Raw genomic sequence first — 26,704 nt, 5'->3', positions numbered from 1 at the left:
TTCATTGTTCATGTTCCATTTCATCTGTTGACAGAAGAAAATATATAGGGTGCATATATCATATGCTTTGATAAAAATGTTGTAAATCGTACAATGAATGAATGATGAATATAGCTTATACTATTAGATGAAGGATAAACATATTGAATTGAAGACTATTGCATGACAGTAATTACACACACACACACACACACACACACACACACACACAGAGCAAAACTCACTTGCATCTAGGATTTGATAAATGTGGGTACTTGCCCCCACTGAATCTTAAAAAAGGGGTGGGGCCAATGTATCCAAAAAGGGTGGCCTTCCAGTCTGGTGTAAAAAAAAACCTCAAATGTATTCAAAAAGAATAATAGCAGGTATAATAAGTGCATTAAATGTATATCATGTCTTCTGTATATTATAGTATAACACTTAAAACTGAAATCAAAGTCTTATGTTTTCTAATAACAATATTCTATCTACACACTTAAAACTGAAATCAAAGTCTTATGTTTTCTAATAACAATATTCTATCTACACACTTAAAACTGAAATCAAAGTCTTATGTTTTCCAGTAACAATATTCTATCTACACACTTAAAACTGAAATCAAAGTCTTATGTTTTCCAATAACAATATTCTATCTACACACTTAAAACTGAAATCAAAGTCTTATGTTTTCTAATAACAATATTCTATCTACACACTAACCATTAAAGAATCAAACCAAAGACTGAAAATAGTGTCACTCCTCTGGCCAATCTTAAAAAACAGTGTCATGTACTTCCTGCTTCTTACATGCTCAATTCAGATTGGTTACAAATCCATACTAAGAAAGATCAGAAGAGCACATATTTTCCTTTCATGGATGACAAAAAATAATTTTTAAGGAAGAGTCCAAAGCTCAGAATGAATTAGGGAAAGTATATATATAGTTTCTATAACAGTTAACTCTTAACTGAAACATATATACATCTGCATCCAGACTGACTGTAATTGTGACTGCATTATTCTGCAAATATTATCACTATTTCCTAAATAGCCTCCTGTCCTTCCTCATCCTCCACTCAACCAATGCCTAGTTAAAGTTGAAGTCTCTCAGAGGAGGTCCTTCAGTTGAAATCATCATGAGTCTGTTGAGAACCCTTTCTTCTAGACAGCTTCTTCCTGCAGGTTTGGTTCGATTTTGATTGCTGAATCCTCTCTCACAGTCAGCAGTTTGGTATGGCATAACCATGGCCACTGATGCTAATTGAAAAAAATTTGGAAATGTGTCTGCATGATGTTGATGTACAATGTGCCAGAGTCCGCACATTTTGTCTCATTTAATGATAGTCTTAGCAAGAGACCACTCTGTCAAAACATGTTTTGGGTCACACAAAAGGGGACTGATAGCTTCTTTGGATTTCTTCTCCTGACAAAAATGATCACAGAGAATTTGTATTTGGTGATAACCATACATTTCTTGTTCTTCAGAAGATAGGAAAATGAGGTTATGTAGACCAAGAACCTCAAATGCTGTTGCCATCTGTGTGCTGCTCTTTGGAAACCTTGCAGCCATCTCCACATGCAAATTTGTAACAAACTCGTGGCAAAGGTTCAACACATCATCTGAAACTTTTTTCAGTGTGCTTCTGTGTAACTTGAGTTCAACACCATTGTAAGTGATTTTAGTTTTGTCTCCATCCTTAGATGATTTCAATTTTTCAGACATACAGGTCTGGTGATAGGATTTTCCACGTGTCTGCTTTCTGTGAGGTAGAATTTAAAATATCAAGTGCTGGTGACACAGCTGCTATATCCAAGTCAGATTTCTGTAAAATTAAAGCATATTTAGATGTGCTAAGTGAGGTAAGATATCCATCATAATATTCATGTATGCCACAAATCTGTAGTCTATGAGTTTATACAACAAGTCTTGACGCTCTTTTGTCTTGTTATTCTTTTTGAAATAATTCACAATAGCCCCCCAGCTGTGAAAAATTGCATATAGTGCATCATAAAATGCCAGCCATCTAATTGCATGCACTTCTCTGACTTTCCGTTGAGGACTGTCCAGAACATTCAGGATTTCCTTCATTTCAGCTGTTCTGTTGGCAGATTTATTAAAAATATAGTACAGGTCTTTAACTGTGCCTTCAAAGGTTTCCTTGAGGTACAGAATGTTTTTTGATGCATGAGAGGTAAACAAATTCAATCTATGAGCCATACAGTGAATGCTGATCAAGTGAGGGCTTTTTTCCTTGAACCGTGTTGCTACACCACTTTTGTGACCTGTCATCACTGATGCCCCATCACTGCCAAAACCAACAACTTTTTCAAGAGGAATCTCCTTCTTTTCCAAGAACTGGACAACTTCTTTGAAAAGAACTTAGCAGCGTGTGATTGGCCTTACACTGACACATTACCAAGAAAATGAGTTGTAGAAACAAACATGGTTGGGTCAATAATTCTGGCATAAATGACCAGCCTCTTGGTATTTGAAATGTCCGTACTCTCATCAGTTAAGATGCTAATGAATTGACTACATTGTACTTTCTGCATTAACTCAGATTCTATCACTGTTGCTATGCAGTTTTGGAAAAAAATAAAGCTAGATGATAAATTAAAGTATAAAACTTATATTATCATTATTATTATTATTGTTTTATTATTATTAAAGCATTTGAGAAATGTAAAACAAATATATTTAAAAAACCGTAGTAAAATGACCAAAATCAGATGCAAATTCTGCAAGAACCTTAACCTAAGACCATGGAGTATCAAATGATGTTGCCTTGTGATAATTCAGTCCTTGTTTTAAGAAATCACATCAAGGTGTTTAAATGCTAAAATAATATGGCACTACTGTGTCTCTCTCTCTCTCTCTCTCTGTTAATTAAAGTCATTCAGTTATAGTAAATGAAGGAAGTGATTATGCCTGTCTGTATATGACAACTTTAAAAACAAAATACGTTGGTATTGTATACATCATTGATGGGTCCCTACATATGCACAGTTGTGATATAAGCAGATCAGGGTCAATGTCATTTGCTGCAATGACCATCATAGCAAATAATAATAATAACTTATTTGCTAAAGCATTATATAAGTTTTAAGTGGTGGCTGACTACTGTATGGTATCACAATGTCGACAGCAACTCCTTACATGCTCAGGAAATTATTCAAACAACAGAAACTGTATCATCATTTGAAACACAAAAACCCATAATACAGTGATACTGAAATGTGACCTGTCTAGACAGGAAAAAATTTCATGACAAAAGAAACAGTTACCAATGATCCAGATTAATTAAAAAGGAAAAACTTTATCCACCATTAAGCATTGACAGGAAGTTATGATGACAAGCTACCAAATGCAATTTCATTGGCCGATCATGATGCTTGGTGCTATTTTTAGTAAGATAGCATATTCCACAGGATATGCACTGATCGGAACCTAACTGATCACGTTTTGATTGCTTGTTAGTATATACTATTTTTCCATCTAAATTTAAATAGAAAAAATGTAAATAAAATAAAAGAACTTAACCTGAAATTCCTCTACAGAAGCCCTTGACAAATATGTTGCATTTCTGCCTGCTTTCATTTTTCCAACACCAACACCCAGAAAGTCAATAATATCCAACAGTGAACCATATTTTAGAGAAGCAATATTCTCCTTCACCAAGTAATAGGCAACTGACATAGCATGAATAATTGATTCAGATTTCTTGCTGATATCTGTCATGCATTTAGTTTTAAGATTTTCACTTAGTTTCAGATTCTGAATTGCCTGTTCGTGAGCTGGTAATTCATCATGTCTTTCAAGACTTGATGTCCTGAAATTGTGAAAGAAATTTTTTTGCCAGTTTTTAAAAAACCATCTGCAAAGCATCTCATTTTTTTCATTCATTTCCAGCCATGGTCAATTTTGTTTCCAGTCTGAATTGAAAGAGTACCTTTTTTTTGTTGTTAGATGGACCCATAGTTTCATCACTGCCATCTTTAAGCACATCATCAATAGCATTGTCTGATACGGGATTAGCCTGAGGAAGTGTATGTTCGCTGTCATTGTGCCTATTTGACAGAAACTTCTGCACCCTGTTTATCAGAAGTGTTACTGTTAAGATAATGAAAAAGTGCCTGAGTTTGATCTGATTTTGCCATTTAACACATCCCGCCAAGCCAACCTCTGTATCAAACATGCTCTTCTGACCTTTCTTATTAGCCAGTCTGAATTGAGCACATGACACACAGAAATAAGAGACATATTTACAACTATACGAGTATAACATATTTACCAAGAGTGACAACTGGGAATTTTACAGCAAAACAAATTAATAAAATAACACATTTTTCACGAAAAAAATGCACACAATTCTCATTTTTTTGTGTGATTTTGTCCATATAGGACTTAAAATCTTGTGGGAAATCTTAAATTTTTTTTTGGGGGGGATTTGCACAATCATGCATCTTAGATGCAACCCTATATATATATATATATATATATAAAGAATACAAATCATACGATGAATAAGAATCCTTTCAAGTGCACTGGATCCAGCAAGGGATCACGTAAGTCAGGGATTGATTAGATAAATTCAATAAACTGACAACAAATGGTGCAAAACTAGTATCTAACTAGCCTGAGTGCTTTCGACTCGTTTTCAAAGGCAAATACAAAACATAGACAAGACAAACAAATAAAACAGAAAAATGGTTATGTATGAAAAACTTTACATGGCTGTTTCTACAGGAATTAAACCTTTTAACTTTATTATGTTTCAACTAGTTTATTTCAGTTTGTTGCTGATGCTGGAAAATATTTGTATTGACCTAGAAATTGATGAGCCATAATGACATCTGTTTTTTTATGTAAATTTATATAAGCGCAAATTATATCATGGATATTTCATTGTTATAGTAGTCATAGGCTATTAAGCAAATTTAGAGAATTATTTAAAAGAAAATGTGTTGGCTGCAAAAGATATTTTTTTGTGTGCATGGTTGTCTTTTTCTAGTCTTCTTGGTTTAAACCGCTTGTTTTCAATGTTCTAAGGCGGTGTATCCAGTAAGATTCCTTTTCTTTCCTGGTTTGGGAACTCCACTTGGGGTTCCAATAGATTCTGATCAGTGCATATCTTGTGGAATCCCTGCCTTACTAAAACTATATATATATATATATATATATATATATATATATATATATATATATATATATATATATGCATATAAAATATTTAGAAAGACTATGTTGGTAAAAAGAGCTTTAATTTTTTGTATTTGGAAAAAGCCCCATAGATTTAAACTTCAGGTTTGGCCCAAACATTAACAGTTAATGATTCAGTGTATGTGTGTATGTATGCCTGTCTGTCTGCATGCATGCATGAATGTATGTATGTATGTATGTATGTCTGCATGCATGCATGTCTGTCTGTCTGCATGCATGCATGCATGAATATATGTATGTCTGTCTGCATGTATGCATGCATGTATGTATGTATGTATGCATGCATGCATATGTATGTATGTATGTATGTATGCATGCATGTCTGTCTGTCAATCTATCGATTGATAATTAGATTTGATAAAATATAAAACATATGGTGTAAAATTAGAATCATGCATATAAATAATGGGCAGGTCCCTCTTTTTATACCTAGCTTGAACACTGTACAAGTCTCATAAACTTTTATTTACACATTTTCACAGTGCTGTGGAAATGGACTTCTTAGATTTAATTGTGAAATATATTTAAATATTTGGCATTTCCAATCGTTAATCTCTTAGTACAGTCTTAATAGTAATGTATGTTCTTGCTTATGAGTCAAGTTTAGCTGCAAACAACATAGACCCTGATGTGCTACTGCATTATGCAACAGCAAATCAGGGTCTGTGCTGTTTGTTATATTGATTAATCAGCTTAAGTGCAGTAAAAGATGCATTAGAGTAACAAGACTTTGACAATTGATGTCAAATCGTATACAGCTGGTCAGGTGTTGAAAATATTGTTGTCCTTATTTTTATTGCCTTGAAAAAATGTACCTTTTAGTATCCATGAAACATTCATTTTCCAATAATTGTTTTCATTTTTCTGCAAAACCTGATCACTATATATACAAACAAGTCAAATCCGTCGATAAGCTGCGTAGACTGAACTCTGCTGTTGTATAATGTGCTAGGAGTATTCAGTAGAACAAACAACATAAATCTGAAATGGCAGATCAGGGTCAATGTTTGCAGCTGAACTTGACTAATAAGTGGCAACTGTGCTGGGCTTTCACCTTTATATGTTGGTTAAACATTTCAAAATGTGTCACTACTTTGGAAGTCTGTGAAATTTTGAAAGTGGGATCTCATTTCCACATGCTGTGCATTTGGTTAGAATGCTGGTAAATATTTTTAATTTGAAGGCTGACATTCTTCCCAGATATATAAAGAAATATTTGAACTTTGCAGACCATGTACTGATATTCATTTCTCGTATAATCAGTTACCTTTTAAAAGGAAACAATATATTTCCTAAAACTGGCTAGCATTTGAATATCTGGGATGAGAAAAGCCAAATGTTTGGAAATATTTGTACATGTTTTTGTAGACATTGTGAAGCTTCAGAATTCGTCAGAGTTTGTTCTCTTAGAAAATGACTTTTTTAATGGATGTGAAGTATGTGGGTATCAAAGATTTTTGGGTGGTATTACAGTAGAACCTGTTTTGTGAGAACAGCCCTTCTTCCAAAATGTAATGGTGTCTCAAAATAGATGGGTTTTTGCGACTATATAATCAGTTAATCTGACATGATGAACCGTCTCTCAAGACGGGGTTTAGCTGTAATGTCCTTTTTTTTATATACTTGATTTCGTGTCTGAGGTTTATATTACTATAGAACTTTGGTAAGAAACTTCCTGTTGGAATCTGCAGAAGTAGTCTTTAAAGACACTCGGGTGGCCCTTCAAAATTATTTTATTTGTTTTTGCAGCTAGATGTATCTATTATAGAATCAGGCTTAATAACCTTATAAGATAAATGGTCTAATAAGCAGTGTGTCTTCAGCATAGGTTTGACTGAATGCTTTATAAGGTACATAATACTACCACACTGCAAAGTTAGAATTAAACTTGGAGTAGCAGTTAGTAAATTTTTTATATCTACATTTTAATCCTCGGAGGGGTTAATTATTTTAAAAATTCTTGGTAGCATGAATCAGCTACATGCTACATAATTCAAACTGTGCATGCTTCTGGGCCTTCCATTGCCCTGATATTTTATACAGAATCATCTCCAGTTGACATGGTGACCCAAGTGGCTGAGTGGTCTAAAGCACTGCCATCACCTCTGTGCACCTGGGTTCAAGTTTCAGGCTTGGCTGTGGGTATGTGAGAAAGCTTGTTAATAGCTTCCTGTAGGTGGGTGGTTCTTAACAAGGCTTTCCTGGCTTCTTCCTCCACCAATTATACTGGCTGCCATGTATAGCTTTTCTTGCACCAAGAAATGGCGATAATCCCAAAACAAAAATTTGACATGTCTCCAAATGACTGTGTTGTTATGACATGACCCCAGATGACTTTCTAGCACTCCAAGTTGCAATTGAAATGATTGCATTTGTAACATAAAATTAAGAATTGGGAAGTGACAATTTTAAACTTGGGACTGTTCATAGTACCATCCATTTGTTTAGGGACAAGTGACTTCGGAAATGTGGCTTGTCGTATCCAACTTTTCACTTCATTATATTGATTTTTTCGATTTCATAATATTCTTCATTTGCTAGTGTATTTTGTCTATAATGCCCATGTATTATTAGGTGCTAGAGTATGAAATGCAATGTGATGTAGCCACATTGTTTATATATGATATGCTGTCATATACTGCATGTGTAATTTCAGTTCTTAGTAAACTGTTCTTTTTTATTTCTTTAGTTGCCTGTTTGTCAGAATTACATCAACTTTGTATTGTTCAGATTATTATATGGAGAATAGTTTCTTATTTTTATTGTCAGTCTCCACTATAATGGCAAAGAACACTTGTTTAATAAAAGACATTTAATTTTGCCTCACTTTACAGGACAAAATACATAACCTTGTTGTAAATAATTATCAATTTTATTTTATATAATGAAAGAGGGGGTATAGCATTTCCACTGAAGCCTCTAGGTCTGCTGTGAGGGCTTCTGCCGAGATGTCATCAGGTCCAGCTGCCTTGACGTTATTCAGCTGGGTGATGGCTTTCCAGATCTTGTCTCTGGTGGGATTGTCACAGCTTATGGGGAGATCTGCATTGGCTGGGTGGATTTTTGGGGGATTTAGTGGTGATGGCCTATTCAACAGTTCTTCAAAATGTTTTGCCCATCTATTCATTTGGTGTTCTGTACTTGCTATGGTCTTTCCCTGCTTGTCTTTTATGGGTCTCTCTGTTTTGCTGTACTTGCAGGACAGTGTGCTAAATCAGCACATACTAAGTCAATTCCAGTGTGTCAAATTAGCACTTAACAAAGAGTCAATTCCAGTGTGCCAAATCAACACTTACCAAGAGTCAATTCCAATGTGCCAAATCAACACTTACCAAGAGTCAATTCCAGTGTGCCAAATCAGCACTTACAAAGAGTCAGTTCCAGAGTACCAAATCAGCACTTAACTAAGAATCAATTCCAGTGTGCCAAAACAGCACTTGCTGAGAATCAATTCCAGTGTGGCAAATCAGCATTTACTGAGAGTCAATTCCAGTGTGCCAAATCAGCACTTAAAAAGAATCAGTTCCAGTGTGCCAAATCAGCACTTGCTGAGAATCAATTCCAGTGTGGCAAATCAGCACTTACTGAGAGTCAGTTCCAGTGTGCCAAATTAATACTTACTAAGAGTCAATTCCAGTATGCCAAACCAGTACTTACTGAGAGTCAATTCCATTGTGCCAAATCAGCACTTGCTAAGAGTAATTTCCAATGTGCCAAATCAGCACTTGCTAAGAGTAATTTCCAATGTGCCAAATCAACACTTACTAAGAGTCAATTCCACTGTGCTAAATCAGTACTTACTAAGAGTCAATTCCAATGTGCCAAATCAGCACTTGCTAAGAGTCAATTCCACTGTGCTAAATCAGTACTTACTAAGAGTCAATTCCAGTGTGCCAAATCAGCACTTGCTAAGAGTCAATTCGAGTGTGCCAGATCGTCACACATCAAGAGTGAAATCTAGGCTCCTTGCTAATAATACCATGGTTTAGATGAAAAATATTTTTCTGAAAGAGGACAGTACTAGAGATAAAGCAGTATATAAATCTTGTAAATGAAGTTGGGAGGTTTCATTTTTGAAAACTTGCACTTGTCTGGGACTAAACTCTTGTAAAGATTTTGTCAGAAAGAATCTACTAGTTTAAGGTATCAGACTACCCAGTTTTGTACAGTCCTGCCATTGGCTGCCCTCTGGGAACTTCTGGAATCATAATGCAGCAACTAGAAAATAACATCATAAACACTTTCTGATTACAAGTATATACATGTACCATGTTTCACAAAAACATTTTGCTGATGCATTTTAATTCCCAATAAAATCTCTTTTTCATGTAAAAGTGTTGATTCCTGCATTATGCTGCCATCTTTCTGTTTGACTATAGCCTGATCAACACGAGTTTATACTGGCATTTTTAGCTCACATGAATGTAGACCAAGTCAACTTATTGTTTGGCTCTACATCATTCATGTGTCGTACATCATGTTTCCATTAATAATTACTATTTTTAACTTCTCAAGAACCACTGGACAGACATTTACCAAATTTGGTGGAAATTATGCTGCATTGAAAGCATTTTAGTTTTATACAAGTAATGTTGATCGACTATACAGTATGGCCACAATTATTAACAATAGAAACACCCTTAAAACCACTTTTAAAAACCTGAGTTTAGAATCTGACTAAATTTGACTGAAATCATCTGGCATGAAGAGCTTTTATTTTGTGATCTAGTCTGCGGTAAAATACTTATGCTAAAAGTAGGAAAAAATCCCTTTAAAAAACTTTTTAAAAAATCAACAAAATGACTGCTAAACAAAATTTAACTAATACTATTGGGAGAAAGTATCCTGGCATGAATTATATTAAATTATGTCAGACTGCCATCAAATATGACTACCATTACTAATAAAATACAAGAAAACACATAAAATAACATTTCCCACACCATTGATTGAATATGTACAGAGCAAATTCATTGAGATAAGAAAGGATTTACTTTGAGGGTGTATAAATAACACTGAAAGATGATTTCATTACTTGCTTCATAGAGAGGTTAGAAATATTTCAAATGTAGCTATTGAATCGGGAAACATAACTGATCATTTCTTATAATTAAAAAAATTAAGTATCTTTTAAATACATTACAATAATTACAAGTGAAAAGACAGAAAAATAGAACACATATAATGCTATAGGTTGCATGCTAATTAAAATAGTTCCATGGTGTTCATGTTTTGCCCCTGAATAGCAAAGATAAAAAAGTATAACTTTACCATAATTTGCTGAATTTGAAATAAATCTGGTGTTGGGCATTGTATTGATGAGACCATGAATGGGTTTGATTGACATTGTTCTACGACATCTTTCACATGCGTTATACCACCTTCTGATGGCACATCCTCGTGTCTTTGGTTCTGCTGCATGTGTTTACCAAGGAGTGTTGGATTTCAACCAAATTTGGCATAGAGCTTATACAATGAAACTTTGAAAGAGTTTAATTTGTATGATTCCACATCATCATCTAGAAAGGTCATGGTCCTAGATGGCATAACTTGACTAAGAAATGCTGGATTAAAATTTATTATGTACCTTTATATTGATGAAACCTTGCCTGAATTAGAGTTCTCTCTCTTGGTTTAGAGTTATATCCTATTATTACCCATTCTCCTAACTTTGCTTTCCCATCACAAATTCCTGTTTTAAGGACTTCTCAAAGAAACTGCAATGAGCAGGTCCCTTTGCTATTTAACAATCATGAATAGCCATAGTTCAAATTCAGTTGTAGAAAACTGAGTTTTATATTCATTATAGAAGGTTAAAACATATTCTTCAACAATAAATTCTGGCACTTTGTACCATTTATGGTATTTGATATTTAAAATGCCTATTAACAATGTTTAGGCAAAATATAGGCTTGCTTTGTCAAGTTTTTTACACTGTATTTTACACGGAAGTTTTGTACACTTTCTACATTGTTGCTACAAATTACTACGTGTATTCTGCTCATGAACAAAGCAGTAATATACTGTAATGTATATACACTGTAATATACTGTAATGTATATACACTGTAATATACTGTAATGTATATACACTGTAATATACTGTAATGTATATAAAACAGTAATATACTGTAATGTATATACACTTATAAATAAGGTCCAACTGCAAACAACTTAGACCCTATCTGCCATAGAATTGTTTGATATGGAGTTATGAATCCATGGCTACTAAATGAAGTATTAAGATTTTTCTAATTATGCCCATGTCTGACTTCCATTGTTGCCTTTTGATCATAAATTTTACTTCAGTGCAAAAAATTTTGAAGAACTTTTGGTTGTAGGATTACAATAAATAAGATCGAAGTTAAATTTCCACTTTTTGTTTCACAAATTTTAATCATAGTCCTCGGCTGACTGAAACATTTAATATTACGGCTTGCAGAAGGTTTTTGATATAATTTCACCATATTGGCATCGTCCAATGAACATTTTTTTGTTTGTTTTCTTTTTTAAAAAGTCCCAAGAGCTGGAAAATTTTTGGGATCTTTATTTGATAATGGAGGAAAATAGAATTTATTGTACTCGTGCAAGTCTCAGATCTTTATCATACATGATCCTGGAAGAATATTAAAACTTGACTTTATGTGACACACTGATGTTTAAATTGATAGCAAAGGGTGGTAAAAAAAACATACCTCCTCCCAATTAAATAGTGAGCCCATCAAATGCTCCAAAGTTATTTTGAATAAAAGGAGTGACAGATACAATTTGATATGGACACGTTATTTTGCTACAGGATGGGGCTTTATTAAAAACATTATGCTCAGTAAATTGTAATTTAGAAATTCATGATTACTTTGAGAGATTCCTTTCAAAATATAGGACTGAAGTACATATGGAAACAAAAGTTGAGGTTAGGAACTGAAAGTTGCTAAACACTGTTATACACATTCATGGAATATAAAATAACACCCAAAGAGACAAGTAACTAGAACTGTTGGTACATTGCAAAGGCCTCCAATCAACAATTACAGTGTACTTTAGTAGGGCTTTAAACATGTTAAGAAAGTCTTCCACTCAACAATTACAGTATAACTTGGCATGACCTTAAACGTGTTAATGAAATATTGTTGGAAAATCAAAGTTTTGGAGATTGGCATTGATGGGACTTAACACTTGAAAATGAATAAATGGAATGCTGGAAATCCAACTCATTAAAAGAGTTAATCAGTATAAAGATGCATAATAACTTTGATTGAAATGCAATTAAATTATTCTGCAGAAAACAAAGCTAGGAGGATGGGTAATCAGGGGGCATAACTCTTATAAATAAATAATGTGGAATACATGAAGTTAAAGTCTTTTGTGGTCTCATCATTTTACAGATGCATTCAGATTTGATTCAAATCCAAAATTATACTTTGGAAACCAATGTTAGGATGATGGAATGTCGAGGCCCGTTCATCCTGAAAATGCTGTGGTGAAATGGTGGACATCAATCAAATTCATTCAAGGTCTCATCACTCGTAAGTCACAAACGACTGATGGGCTCAGCAGCGAATGATGCCAGTCTGCCCTCAAATATGGGAAACAGTTATAAAAATGAAATACATTTGAACAATTTCTTCTCAAATCAGCTACAAATAACCTTACCAAATATGAGAACATTCTGGAATATAGGCCTTTCAAGTTTGTACAATTGATGGCAATCTGCCAGCAAATTTCAATGCCATTACTAAAAACAGATATTTAAATGACTTCAAAAACTACTTAACATGATGATCCAATCTGACAGAGATCCTGGCATGAGGGATTACAAGTTCATACAGATGATGATGATTCAAAATCAGAATTAGCTGCCATTACAAAACACATACAAACCACTACTTCTCAGAAACCATTCAGTAGATTTTGACTAAATTTGAAGAAAAAGGCATTATGGATTAAGAATGGTTTTAAAGTTGATGCAGATGTTGTTGACATGCTAATAGATATTGATAGGTATATCATAAAAATACTGTTACCATAAAAAGACACCTCAGTAACTTTAAGATGACTTCTCCATAACCTTAAGATGAGTTCTCAGAAATAACACTTAATAAAATTCAAAGACAAAACATTCTGGTATGAAAATCATTCATGTTATTTTCAAATGTTGATTTATCAAATGTGGCTACCATTACTTAAATTAGAGAATCTTTTGAGTGATTTATGAAAAACTGCCTTATGGAATTTGATGTCAGTTTTACAGAAAATATCCTGGCATGAAGGGTTTTCAAGGCCCACAATATGTCAATTCACCATCACTAAATATAGAAAGAAAAAAAAACCATTTAAACAGTTGATCGCAAAAATCCCTACTTGAGAGAAGGCATGAAGGCTTTCAGTATTGGACAAATGAAGCTAATTTGTCATCAAATATAGAATGAAAATAAAACAAACTTGAAATAATGCAATCAACATTGATACAAATTTCTACTGAAAGCATCCTACTGATCCAGATTCAATGGCCAACTGCTCTTGCATTTGGCTGTTAGGCAACTGTCCACCAGGTGAGTGGCCTCATGCCAACTTGGGTTACTTGTTCAAAATAGTACAAATTTTTCAGGGCAAATTAATTTTATAGGAGTCGAGTGATTCTTCAAACTACTTGATCTTGTCCAGTGTCAGAAAAATATTTCTGGAGCACTGCAAGAACATCCAGTCAGGTTTCTAGTTTATAAACTGTCCTTTTCCATTTATTTAATTGCATGAAATAAGCAAATCCATTTAAGACCAAAGATTGTGACATACCCCTCATATGGCTTGGAAAAGGATGAAATGCTGACAACACCATGTATCAGATGCTGATTCAGTCCCTTAAAAGGCTTACAGTATTGTTTGGAATAGATATTGAACAATGAAACAAATGATTACTTGTGGTATGATTTTTGATATTATTCTCTAAAACTTTATAGTTGTATGCAGGTAAACGTTTTTATTATGTGGACAATATAGCATGATACCATGATACTTAAAATGAGTAAATAATCAAAATTTATATCAGCTGCAACAAAAATTAGAACTTCTGGCCACAGACTCTTCAAATTAATTCAGAAATGGAAGTTTGGGTGCAAAAGTTTACCAAGAAATCATAGATTATGTAAAGTATGCAATTATTGTTGAAAAGATGAATTTCTCTTTCTCTTAGTATAATTCTTGAATGAATATTGTTACCTGCCATAGCCATTTGCAGTCTATAAAACTAAGAATAGATACATTTTTCTAGTATAAACATTTTGATTTCTAAGCTTTTGACCTTTTCACAAGGTCTTCATTAGAGGAATAATATCTGGACTGGAGTCACTTGGTTAGCTGAATCCTGATCATGTGACAAAACTCCTGTTTGACGGCAGGAGTTCCAATTCAGAATCATGATTTAACACTGGCTCCCCTTCCAGGATTTCAGTATCTTCGCTTGTGTTTCTCCTTAGCGTATTATTCTCCCTACTGAGCACACTCATGTTATCCCAAACTGCTGTCAGAGATTCCCTGTGGTGTACGTGTATCATTTAACTGTATTTTCAAGTCTTCTAGCGGTCTCCCCAGTATAGTCTGTTCCACAATTATCATACTTGAGCTTATAGATGATTAAGCACTTCTTATTCAAAGGAGTGTGGTCTTAGGGATGTACCAAAATTAAGAGGATGGTGTTATAGGGTTTGTGGATGACAGTAGCTCCATACTTACAGAAGATTTTATTTGGTAGTCTTTCGGGGAGTCCACCAATTTATTTTTTAAAGACAGCTACACATCTTTCCTATCTTTACTTTAGCTGTTTTTTTTACTTCTCTGTTCTTTTTCAGTAAGTACAAACATCCAAGCTTTGTAACCCCCTTGTCTCGAGCATGTAGGTACATTGTTCAAATTTGAACAACTTGATTTTGTTTGGATGCAGTGGCTTCCTTGCTATATCTAGTGAAATTCACTGGCCAGAAGCACTCAAATATCTGATTGGTCCACCAAGGTGTAGTAGGATAATATATCAGAACCTTGGCTATCAAAGCTGCTGGAGCAGGGGAAACACAACTTATTTAGGGGCACTACTAACAATTATACAAGAAAAACAATTAAAAATGGTACACTTCCCCCTCCCCCCCAAAAAAACATTCATGTTTTGGGTATGAGGTCTATCACCATAATGTACCATATTACAAATCATTTTTGCCTCTTGAATTTTTATACACCAACATCATGGTGGTGCACATTATGTTATGATGTCTCTCCCTCTGTCTGTTATCAACTTATTTCTGCTGAGTAGCTTGAGCTCTCCACCATCAACAGCTACCAAACTAAGTTGACCTTGCATTTGGGGTTAAAAAGAACCTTTATGATTTTGGGCTTAAAAGGTCAAAGGTTAAGGTCACTGACTGAAAGAAGTATATTGGGTTCTATACTATAATTTGAATCCTTCACCATCCAGTTACCACTTGGAAAAAGGAAGAAGCCATGCGATTTTGGTGTCAAATTGTCAATGGTAAAAGATAAGTTTGACTGACAAAATAAAAATAGTTTCTGCACAATAAAATCAGTTCTGTGCCACAGAGCTAGACCAAAACTTTGTGGATAGCTTGCATTTAATGTAATTTAGAAGACTACCATTTGGTGTCAAAAGGCAAAGCTCAAGGTCGCTTACTGAAAGAAGAAAAGTGGCTAATTATTTATATGCAATGAAAAAAATTCTAAAAGTATATGAACTTTTCTCTCTATGCAGATACAGCATGCACTCACTTGCTGTGATATATAATGTGAAATTTTTATTTTTTTGTGGATACACTTTCATGGTTTTGAAAAAATGCCATTTATGTCAGTAACTTGGAAATGGATCTAAATGTTAAGCATTGTATGTGACCTTAAATTTTTTTATTTTGTGAACATCAAGAATTGCATGAAAAGGAATTTCCAAAGAAAATTCAAAGTAAACAGAAACAAGAAAATGTGATTGCTTTATCCAACACAGGGATTATCAAAGTACAAATAATGTAAACTGCTGATGACAGTTAGGGAGGTTTAAATATAATTAAAGACAAAGCATCAAGTATAGTATATTATTTCTAAAATACAACCTTCACTAGTACATGTACACATATCTTAGTATAACACAGCAATCTGAAAAGACAGCTGCCAGTATTTGACACTGGTATAGACATATTTTGTTCACAGCATATGCATTATGATAAACAATAAACATTTAGAAAAAAGTGATTTTTCTAAATACCCTCAATTTTAACAGGGATAATAGTGCAGAGCAATCTAGATGTGTTATCCAATTACCTTTCTGTTTCATCAGGCAAAATGTCAGCTGCTGTAACGGGGTATCCCTAATAATAATAATAATAATAATAACAGTTTTAATCTAAGGTGCCATAATTAGCTAACAGTTAGTTTACATACTACCCTGCGATTAAAATAAATATTCAACAAATCTACAATTTGATTATGACCCTGCTATTAAAACAAATATACAACAAATACACAAGTATTTAGAAAACATCTACAAGGATAAATCTATTATATGGAAGAAAATAAATATAACAGATGTTAATACAAATTATAAAAGGTAACCATGCTGTTATCACATAGATATATCACAGCTATGACATACTAATGTTATGCAATTAAAAAAACAAGATTATTCAATAAAATATTTGTATAGATATAATTTCTTAAAAGCTGAATCATTAAGTACTTGTTTAACGTCATGCCGCAAACTGTTTAATGAAACTATTGCCATAAGCAAAAGATTAAATAAACAGTGAAATGACCATGCATAGCAGTTCCCACGGTTGAACTTGGACTTCACTGACATTGACAAACTACTGAGGCTGCTTCTGCCCCAACCCAATGCCAACTTTAAGTTTCTGGACAATTTTCATGTGAATTATTTCCTTTGTTACTAGGTTTGTGGCATTAGAAATGATAATTATTGCTGACAGTCTGAAAATGCAGAGTAAAGACAATATTACATTTAAAAAAAAAAAATTAATAATCATAATAACAATCTTGTGAAAGAAAATATGTCAACAAAAAGTAGATGAGCTCTTGGAAATTTTTAATGATTTATCAGTGATGCTGGCTTCCACTTGCAAAAAGTTGATGTGATATTAATAACTGCATCAAACAGATAAAATTATGAAGCCAATTTATCCTTTTGGTAAGATAAGTTTGATCTTCATATCAGAATAATTTTCATTCAAATATTATCTTAAAGGCAATCAGTGACATGCTACATTATTGCATACTTTCATTGCAATAACCCACACCTGCAAATAGATATTCAACAAAGTTTAGCACAAGAAAATGCACAGCAACCTGTATTTTATCTTTGACTTGGATTGCTTTATGTCCTTGCTATCTAAGTTTAGAAACAAATGAATACTTAAACATGTCATAAGAAACCAACCTTAAATCCATTTTCAAAGTTTCTGACTCATTTGAAGCATAGTGCAAAAGAGGACATAGATATTTATGTTGCCATTTTCTAAGTTCCTCTGCAGCAGATTTAAAAAATAAAAGACAATGTGCTAATGATTTAAAGAAGGCACACAAATGTATTTATGTATTTATGTATTTGTAAACTTCACCGACCCAGATCTGCTGTTGCATACTGTTCTGGTAGATCTGGGTCTGTGCAGTTTGTTAGGAGTAATCTAAAGAACAAAATAACACTGACCCATATCTGCAGGTGCATTATGGGAGAGCAGATCAGGGTCTATGGTGTCTGCAGTTTGACTTGACTTATAAGAGTATATAAACAGTACTATGCTATACTGTGTTTGTGAACTTGTGCATGTATGTCAGACACCTTCAACCAGACTTACAAAATGTAAAAATGAATTAGCTTCTTAGGAATCAGAAACAAATAAGATATTTCTTAATATATTAGAGAGTGTGTGTGTGTGTGTGTGTGTGTGTTTTGGATTTTTAACGTAGCTTTAACAATTCTGAAGTCATATTGCGTTTATGTACAGAAATGTATAATATGCGACTTGCAAAACACCAATGACAATACATGTAACTAAGTCCTTTAGAAATTCCAGAATAGGTGATTCTAAATAAGTCTGCATTAAAAATAAATACTTCTCATAATACACTTCTAATATACAATCATTCAATGTGTAACAAAGACAAGTAAAAACATTCATAAATATAATTAGTATAATCCTTGCCAATAATTAGTCATGGTAATTACAAAAGTACATAATATTTTTTGATGAATATAAAAATGTGCTAAACTGTAGTAAGTAGTAATTCAGATGTCACTGCAAAAAAATTATTTTAAATTGTTTGAAACATTCTTAAGAGGTATATTCTTTAGGAATAAAAAATCCTAAAACTACAGATGGCAGTTATTATACATGGCTTATGCAGGATTTTTATAATTTATTCTTGATGAATTCTAACATAAGCTTCAAGTACATGGAATCAATTACCACAGATGAGGACTCCAAAACAACACAACTTTGCAGGATTGTCCAGGCAACAATAGCAATATCAAGGTTGAGACCAATAATGGAAAGAAACCAACATTGCTTTTGGTTCCAAAATAAGGCTGATGCACTTAATTGTCATATCCATCTTTCTGTATGCTTGTGAAACATGGCACTCACATCAGATCTACAAAGAAGTATGCAAACCTTCAAAATCAGATGCTGCTGCAAGATCTTGGGCATATACACTGACCATGTAACCAATGAAGAAGTCCAAAACAGGATCCAATGAGCCATCGGATCCTATGAGGACCTCTTGACCAATGTTGAAGAGTGTAAACAGAAGTGGTACGGTCATGTCTCAAGATCATCTGGACTGGCAAAAACAATCTTGCAAGGCACAGTGTGAGGGTGCAGAAGAAGAGGCAGACAGAAAAAGAGGGGGGAAGACAACATTAAGGAGTGGACATCGACAGGCATGGGATTTGGAGATTCCCAAAGGGCAGTAGAGAACAGGGAAAGATAGAGAAAATTGGTTGTAAAGTCAACTGTGGTGCCTCAATGACCTCTTGGGTTAAGGGACTGATGATGACAATGATGATGAATTCTAACAATCATAAAATCTACACCAGTGAGAGATTTACAGAAGGTTTGGGGAGATTTCAGCCAAATTCACCTTTAAAAAATATATATTTCAGTGAATCATACTTATCTGAGAATACTTGTTTGATAGCACTGATATTAGGAAATAGTTTTTGCTACCTTCCGAATCTTGCAACTCTAGAAAGATGGTAGATTCTGTCTTTCATGTCTATAAATCATACAAATCAAGGGAGAAAACTCTTACTCATTACCTCCCCTTGCATATTCAATTCTCGTCTATGTATCGTTAGATCATGCTTGAAAACGTTGACTGCACAGGCCAGCCAATGACTTCTATTATGTATCACATCAAAATTTTAATTTGGAGGCAGAGCTTGCTGAGATCACTCTAATCTCGCAAGCTGAGATCTTTATGAGACATTCCCGATCTTTAGAAATCTCAGAGTACATCAGCATATTACCCATTTAAGCCATGATACTATGGCTTGAGGAGTTGTATAATCTTTCCAGGCTTCCCTTGATGGAAACCTATTCTTAGTTGCAAAGCCCAGGTCGATAGTTTGGGTCCTCTGAAAGTTCATGATCCTGCTTACCAAGGTTTTGAGCTATTAGAAATCACAGTTTGGATGATATCAGCTTAATAAAGATCCTGGTTACAAACTCAAAATTCTCTGAATGGAACCACATCAGAACCAAAGACAGATTTCATTTCTGAGACAGCAAAATATTTGGGTCTATTTATATCAAAATTGTTTAGCAGGCCTCTACCTCATCATGCCCAATATTCACTCTACCATGATGCCTGAACTTAAAAGCAATCCTGGAACAGTAGCCTTTTTATTGTAACAGGGATAATTAATTCTCCTGTAAATACAGAGAAAAAGGTAACCAGCAGTGATACTGAAAAAATCAAATGGACAATGCTGTTGATGCTGCACCAGTCCATGAAAATCCATCACCTTCCCTTGTAAGCTTTTCAAGTGGAGCACCTTCTAGCTCATGAGATTCTCTCCATGACAGAAATCTGAAATTCTTTTCAACACAAGGCTCTCCTGAAATGAGCAAGGCATGAAGGAGAAGTCTTTCTAACCACTGTTCATTGCTGCATAAGGAAGTTTGGTCGGGGGTGGGTGGGAAGTCCTGTTGTTAGGTTGAGCTGATAGTTCACCCAGAACTTATCTCACCTGTGGTGGACTATCAGAATTGCTTTATATTTCTGATGTGGCATAGATGCAGTTCCCAAACCCGCCAAACTAAATGGAAGGCTTTTACAGCTCAGACATCTGGGTCAGGACTGGAGATTAAGGTGTGCAGTTTGTGATTTCACCTTGTCACAAAGGTGCAAATCTTGTGAAAGACTGACAGATGGCATGTCCACTTATTGTGAAGGGTGTCGCCCCTTCTTGACAGTGAGATAGACAGGACATTGAGCCTGCTGATGATATGCCTTATCTGGACCATTATCTTCAGCTAGGCATACAAGTGTGTAAAGTCCTAAACAAGAACATACAGGATGGGTGATGGGTGACTCGTTCCCTCCTAAGCCTGTCTGAAAAAGGGTGCCTATGGGCCATCCATAAAAGATACATGAAATGGTAGCTGAGAATTTCCTAATCTGCTACTGCATTGTGTAGACTGAGGAGTTGCATAAACTCTCATTGAAATCCACTCTGTTTGAACTCAACCTTGATAATCTGCACCACATGTACATGTGGGAGGCAAACAAGGTTGAGAATAGTCAAGATTTCCACATCCATGAGGACAAAATGCTGGGATGGGATGAGATCTGAATTTGTCCCAGTTCACAAGGAGCCATAAATAACTCAGGCAGGAAAGAATTGTTTCTGCCCTGTATCAAAGATGCACTTACCATGTGTTTTTGGAGGATGTCATCAAAATATACCAGTTACTACTGGCAATGTTGAAGAATGAATGTAATACTGTAGTTGATGTCCTTGCAAATGCACATGGACTAATGTGAAGACTAAATGAGAGTGTGCAAAATTCGTATATAACGTCTTGGAACCTGAACTAAAGGAACTTGGACAAAGGTGTATAGGATATGAAAATGTGCAACAGCCAGGTCTTAACTTACTGCATAAAATTGTTTTAATTGAAAGACTGACTGAATGTACCACATCAATTGTGAACCTCAGTAGAGCAATGTACTTGCTGAGGTCTATAACTGGCCTGAATTTCACATTAGCTTTGAACACAAGAAACCACCTGGAGTAAACCTCCAGAGAGTAAAGCGTGCAAATTCTCTCCACCTTCTTGAGGAGTGCTAATCAAACCTCATTTGGCAAAATTCCTGCCTTTCCTGGACTGTGTCTGGCATGGAAGGAGATGTAAGTGGAGGAGGCTAGATAAATGAAACCTGAAGACCCCCCAAAACAACATGGATTGCCCATTCATTTTGCAGATCGAAGACTGCTGGGAATGTATGTCTTGAGCCAAATGGCAGGTTGTCCATGGCAGTGCAGGGTGGGAAGGCAATAGCATTTGTTGGGAGGCTTTGGGAAGGAGAAACCTTGCTTCCTATCCCCTTTATTAATCTGCCTCTGGAACTGAAGGGCCTGCTGCTACCTGAAATTCGACTGAGGTCAAAACTATTGCTGTTATGCAGTGCTCACCCTTGTATCTTTCTGCAAGCAATTGTCTCACTGTTGTGGCTGAGACTGAATGAGCCTAAAGAAAGGTGCTTGCGGCAATAAAGACTTGAGAGAGTTCTTGTGCTGCCTGTTTTCAGATGGTGTCTTCATGCCTTTTACTGGCATGTTACCTCCCCAACCGATACAGCATTCAAAATTGACCTGCCAGTTGGATTGGCATCCAGGCAAGTAAAACAGCTTGTTTTATCAGCATGGGTGTCTGGGTAAGTAGGATGGCTAGAATGTGGATTCTGCATCTATCTTGATGGTTGGCATGGCAGGTGGCTGCATGGTCTTCTAGGCACAGACTTGGAAGATTAATTGGTGATGTGAATAATCTGCTTGCTGGCCAGTATATAGCATGGCTTTCCAAAGTAATGGATGCATGGTCAGTTATCAAGTGGCACAACAGGCCAGACTACTGGAAGGGCTGGTTGACAGCTGAAGTGGAGGAATATGGTGCATCCATTGTCTCCAAACCATCACTGGAGTTGTGCAATGGATGCAGAGACAAAAAAAGACCCACCTGAGGCTACCAACTGCATTGCTGCTTCCTGAATCATTCTGTACTTCCAGTATGGTCTGTGAAATATGCAAGGTTGGCATCTCCACCACTCTTTGCTCCTCCAGTTTTAACTACCCAGAGGTTTAAGTTGCTACTGGCACTGACTACATCATTTCAGGATGGGGGGATCAAACCCTTATGGCTTTCCAAACAACGCTCACAAATGAAGACACCTTGGGATGGAGGTTCAGAACATCACACTGATATGTGCTTCCTTTACCTCTTCTTGTTCTTTACATTTTTTAAACACTGTGTACCAAGCTCCCTCTTACCAAATTGTGCAACAACTGCAGATTAAAGTGGATGTGCATTTAGTGAATGTCTCAAGCATGTCTTCAGTGGCCTTAAATCTCTTGCACCTCATGCACTTTGTCAGCATCGTTCAATACTGAAACACAAAAATGACAAAAGAATTTAAAAATTAACATCCCAAAAGTATTGATCTATACAATCAATGCCTGTTACTTAAAAATGTGAGAAAAATATAAGGAATGTGCACAAACAACCAACAATCATCACCAATAATACTGTGCCAAAGGGCAAGATCAGAATACTCAAGTCCACAATCATGAAAAAATTCACACACATTATCCAAATTCATAATGTTGATTGTACTGAGTGAAAGCTTATACTAGCAAATATCTAGCTGATGGTAGCCACCTAGCAGTGGCAACTGTAGGTAAAAAGTGATGGATTTTTCTTTTTTTCTATATTTTAAACAGGTGGGACAGAAGGCATTTTCATTTTTATTGGAATGTTGGATTTAGGAGGTAGTGAAGTTTGTTTCCTAATGTTAATGTGATCAAGGAATGCATTCCATGTAGAAAAGTAAACCCTCTCAAAACTGAACCCAAGCAGACACATTTCTGGATCTGCTTTTGGATACACCACTGAGAAATATAATGATCAATGATATTCCATCAGAAAAAATTTAAAAAGTCTCATCAGGTGTGATGCAGGCAAGACAAAAATGCACAAGAAAGAATTTTATCTACTGTACATGTTGTCTACAAGTAGATCCCCCTGAGAAGTGACTGCTGATAGTTCCCTTCAGTCTCTGTTTGCAAGAAAAACAGAAGTTTGTGTTACAATTCCAACACTTCATGTGATTATTCTTCTTTTCTCTCAGATTACGCTGTTTGCAACCTGGACAAACAACAAGGTCTTTTTGACGTTCAGGGTCACGCTCTGCTAATTTTATGTCTGTCAGTATCTGAAATCAGAATTACATCTTTGTTATTTGTATGCCTGTATCTATGAAACTCAGCAATATTGTAAATTCATAACTTATTGTTGGGTATTGTTATGTATATTTAATTTATATTGTTTGTTGGCTGTTTTCCATGATTATATTTATTTAAATGAATTATGTCTCTGTGGTCTTAATATAATAGAAAAAAGTGAGAAGCAACAAGCTTTGTAAAATTCAACAGATAATATATATCCCAAGAATACAAAGTGAAAATGTAAAAAAGAACTTAGGGTATTGTGAATTAAATCCTAAAAAACCTTAGAATTTCTAACACAGGTCCTAATGAATACAATTCTGAACAAACTTTAGTGGTATTCCAAATAATTTCCAATGCTGAAAGTGTTGATGTGGCCTGTAGTCTCTAATAAACTAATGTACCAATGGCCTGAAATGTAAATATGTGCCAACAGTGTTTTGTTGAATTACAGTAGTATAATCTAAGGTTTATCTGTTTGAATTCACTATAATTCCAAGCTAATGTCTCTTTCCAGATATTATAGAACACATTGTATTTCCAGAGAAAAATAATTTGAATTAAATAATTTCATCCAACTCAAAATAATGAACACAACAACTGATTTCAGGCCAGATGTTATTGCAGGAATAAACAATTTTACTAGTAGATCAGATTACATTATTACGACTACATGGTCTTAAAATAAGCAATTGAAAAAAGTTAGAAGCAACAAGTGTCTTACAATTCAACAAATAATTTACTTTCTGAGAATACCAAGTTAAAATCTAAAAGAAACTTATAGTTTTGTGAAATAAATCCCAAATAATCCTGGAATTTCTAACACAAGTCCAAATAATTAAAGTTCAAAATAAATTTTAGCGGCATTCCAAAATAAATCCAACACTGGAAGTGTTGATGTACCTGTGGTGGCCCATGTCATGGTTATGTACCAAGTCTTTTGTTGGATCACAATAATACAATCCAAGAATATATCCTTATTTGAAATATTACTATAAAATCAAAGTCTCTATTTTTCCAAGAATGTTATTTTTGAGCACTTCGTAATTCCACAGAAGAATCATTTAAATTAAAGAATTTGAATAAATAAATTCCAGCCCAAATAAAATAATGGACACAACAATAATACAACTAATTCTGCTCAGATCTTACAGCATGAATGAATAATTTCAAGAAAAACAAGATTATATAGTCCTCTACTTGACCTCCGGTCGTAATTAGTATTTCTAAAATAAACCCAATTAGCTAATGGAAAATTTCATTCTGGGAGGTTCCAAATGTTTACAGAAAAAATCTTAATGATAATTAGAAGGATAGTTTCTAAAATTATAATATAAAATGTGGCCTCGGACTCAGATCGAAAATAGATGTTTACAAAACCAAAATCAATGATTCAGGTCAGGTAGAAAATGAACCTAATTTTGGACATGCTCAAGTCCAAAATAATGATGATCCATAGCATATAATGAACGAAAGAACATCACAAGCAATGCAGAATTAAATATACATAACAATATAGTTTTCTGCCTGACCTAGGTCACAAATAGAATTTACTGAAAATACTATTAACTTAATGGAAACTTCAAGTTTAGAAGATTCTGAGGTCAGAGCCAAGTCTGTAAAAAAAATGAAATCTGATTTTAAAATTATAATAAAGAAAGTGATAAACATCACATACAACAGATCCAACTATGTCAGAAAACTAACGTCCTTGAAACAAATTAAGATAATGATCATAATATTTATGCTGCTTACAAAAAAATCAATGCTTCTGGTCCGGTAGAAAATGAACTTGATTTTGGTCATCTACCAAATTACAATTTTACATAAGCCATAATGATGGAGATAAAGAAACAAATACAAATTAAATATACATAACAATATGTTGTTTATATTTAAATTATACTGTGTGATTGACCATTGTCCATAACGAAGGGTAGGAGTTGGGCCTACATGACTAATGTCTTGTTGCAAGTAAGCAACATATTACATAGCTGATTCTTGTCTATGATTTTAATTATAATTTGAGATCAATATCACTTGAATGTAAACATGCTTACTTAGATCTGAGTACAGAACACAAGTTTTCCCCTGGGAAAAATCTGTGTACATGCTGTTTGCCATCTTTTTACTAAAGTGTTAGTAAAAAAGCAGACATTGTCACAACTTAGAATGTTGTAGACATGGACGTTCAACCCTTATCCTGGTCCTCTTAATGTGACTTAGGTATATAAGGGACAAGAAAACAGAAATTATTTATTCCTATCTTATAATCAGTCTATAGAGGAATCAATTTTAGTTTAGTACATTTAAAATCTTAGAGGATTAATTTATCTAATTGATTCATTTGAACTATAAATGTGCTCATCAATACATTTCAGACTATGTCATTATTTTGGGATTATTTTGAACTCATTCAAGAACATTTTCGATTGTATCACTATGTTAAATCAAGACTTTTAGTACATAAACATTATTCCAGGCATTGGTACATAAGCACTTTCAAGATCAGAATTAATTCCGAATACTCTATACCTTTGGATTTCTGATAGAATTTGTAGGACTTTTGGGGATTTAATTAAGTTCTTTTATTAATTATCACTTTCTGTTCTAGGGAATTAAATTATATTGGTTTATGCTCTTTCTGCTACTTAGTTTAAGCCCTATTAGTCATAACAATACCCAGTTCTCATGGAATATGTGACTAATTCTATATAAAAAAACATTTATTGAGCCAAAAAATGAATTATTCTTCCATAAAATGTTAACACTCTTCCCCAATCCACAAATATAAATACTGAAAAATGTCATATAACAGTTGGAATATCCTGGACTTTTTCCACTGTATGCTACAAAAAAAACCTCAGATGTAAAACGTGTCCATTTTGAAGTGCCCTCAAGCCCATGCTATCATGTCATAACTTCACTGATGTTACAATGACAAGATCAAATATCACTAAAAACAACAAGAAGAATGGTTTCTGGCTATTT

At 34.4% G+C, this 26,704-nt stretch overlaps 3 protein-coding genes across 4 annotated transcripts in view; 1 reads left to right on the top strand and 2 right to left on the bottom strand.

Moving 5' to 3' along the window:
• LOC149795825 (beta-1,4-galactosyltransferase 7-like) overlaps nucleotides 1-9,534 on the top strand; it is a 43,392-nt gene extending 33,858 nt beyond the window's left edge. Inside the window, exon 7 of the mRNA XM_089965725.1 lies at nucleotides 8,401-9,534. The gene's annotated coding sequence lies outside the window, so the exon portion shown is untranslated. The remainder of the gene's footprint in view (nucleotides 1-8,400) is intronic.
• On the bottom strand, nucleotides 539-19,026 carry LOC149795824 (zinc finger protein 862-like). The gene is made up of 4 exons (XM_089963864.1): nucleotides 18,876-19,026; nucleotides 1,832-2,346; nucleotides 1,492-1,675; nucleotides 539-1,308 (listed from the first exon to the last, which is right to left on the bottom strand). The coding sequence occupies exons 1-4, from the start codon at nucleotides 19,024-19,026 to the stop codon at nucleotides 1,067-1,069; spliced, it is 1,092 nt and encodes a 363-aa protein (XP_089819990.1). The 3' UTR covers nucleotides 539-1,066.
• Nucleotides 16,273-26,704, bottom strand: part of LOC149795823 (E3 ubiquitin-protein ligase RNF14-like) — a 73,502-nt gene continuing 63,070 nt past the window's right edge. For both annotated transcript variants that reach the window (XM_089965721.1, XM_089965722.1), the window contains exon 13: nucleotides 16,273-23,700. In XM_089965721.1, the coding sequence (XP_089821847.1) occupies nucleotides 23,479-23,700 (222 nt within the window). In that variant the 3' untranslated portion in view covers nucleotides 16,273-23,478. The remainder of the gene's footprint in view (nucleotides 23,701-26,704) is intronic.

This window comes from Sinohyriopsis cumingii, chromosome 7 (genome assembly GCF_028554795.1).
Source record: "Sinohyriopsis cumingii isolate HCF-2022 chromosome 7, ASM2855479v2, whole genome shotgun sequence".
NCBI lineage: Eukaryota > Metazoa > Mollusca > Bivalvia > Unionida > Unionidae > Sinohyriopsis > Sinohyriopsis cumingii.
The sequence above is the reverse complement of the archived record's forward strand: the minus strand, read 5'-3'. Positions and strand labels throughout refer to the sequence as shown.

Bases quoted from the DNA above. Each gene is read 5' to 3' on its own strand.
- LOC149795824 (XM_089963864.1), bottom strand. From the start codon at position 19,026: ATGACCGTACCACTTCTGTTTACACTCTTCAACATTGGTCAAGAGGTC. The intron at 2,347-18,875 runs GTTTGCATACTT...TTCTTTTCAAAG, and splicing joins AGCAGCATCTGATTTTGAAG to AAGTTGTCCAGTTCTTGGAA. The intron at 1,676-1,831 runs GCACATCTAAAT...AAATCATCTAAG, and splicing joins TGGATATCTTACCTCACTTA to GATGGAGACAAAACTAAAAT.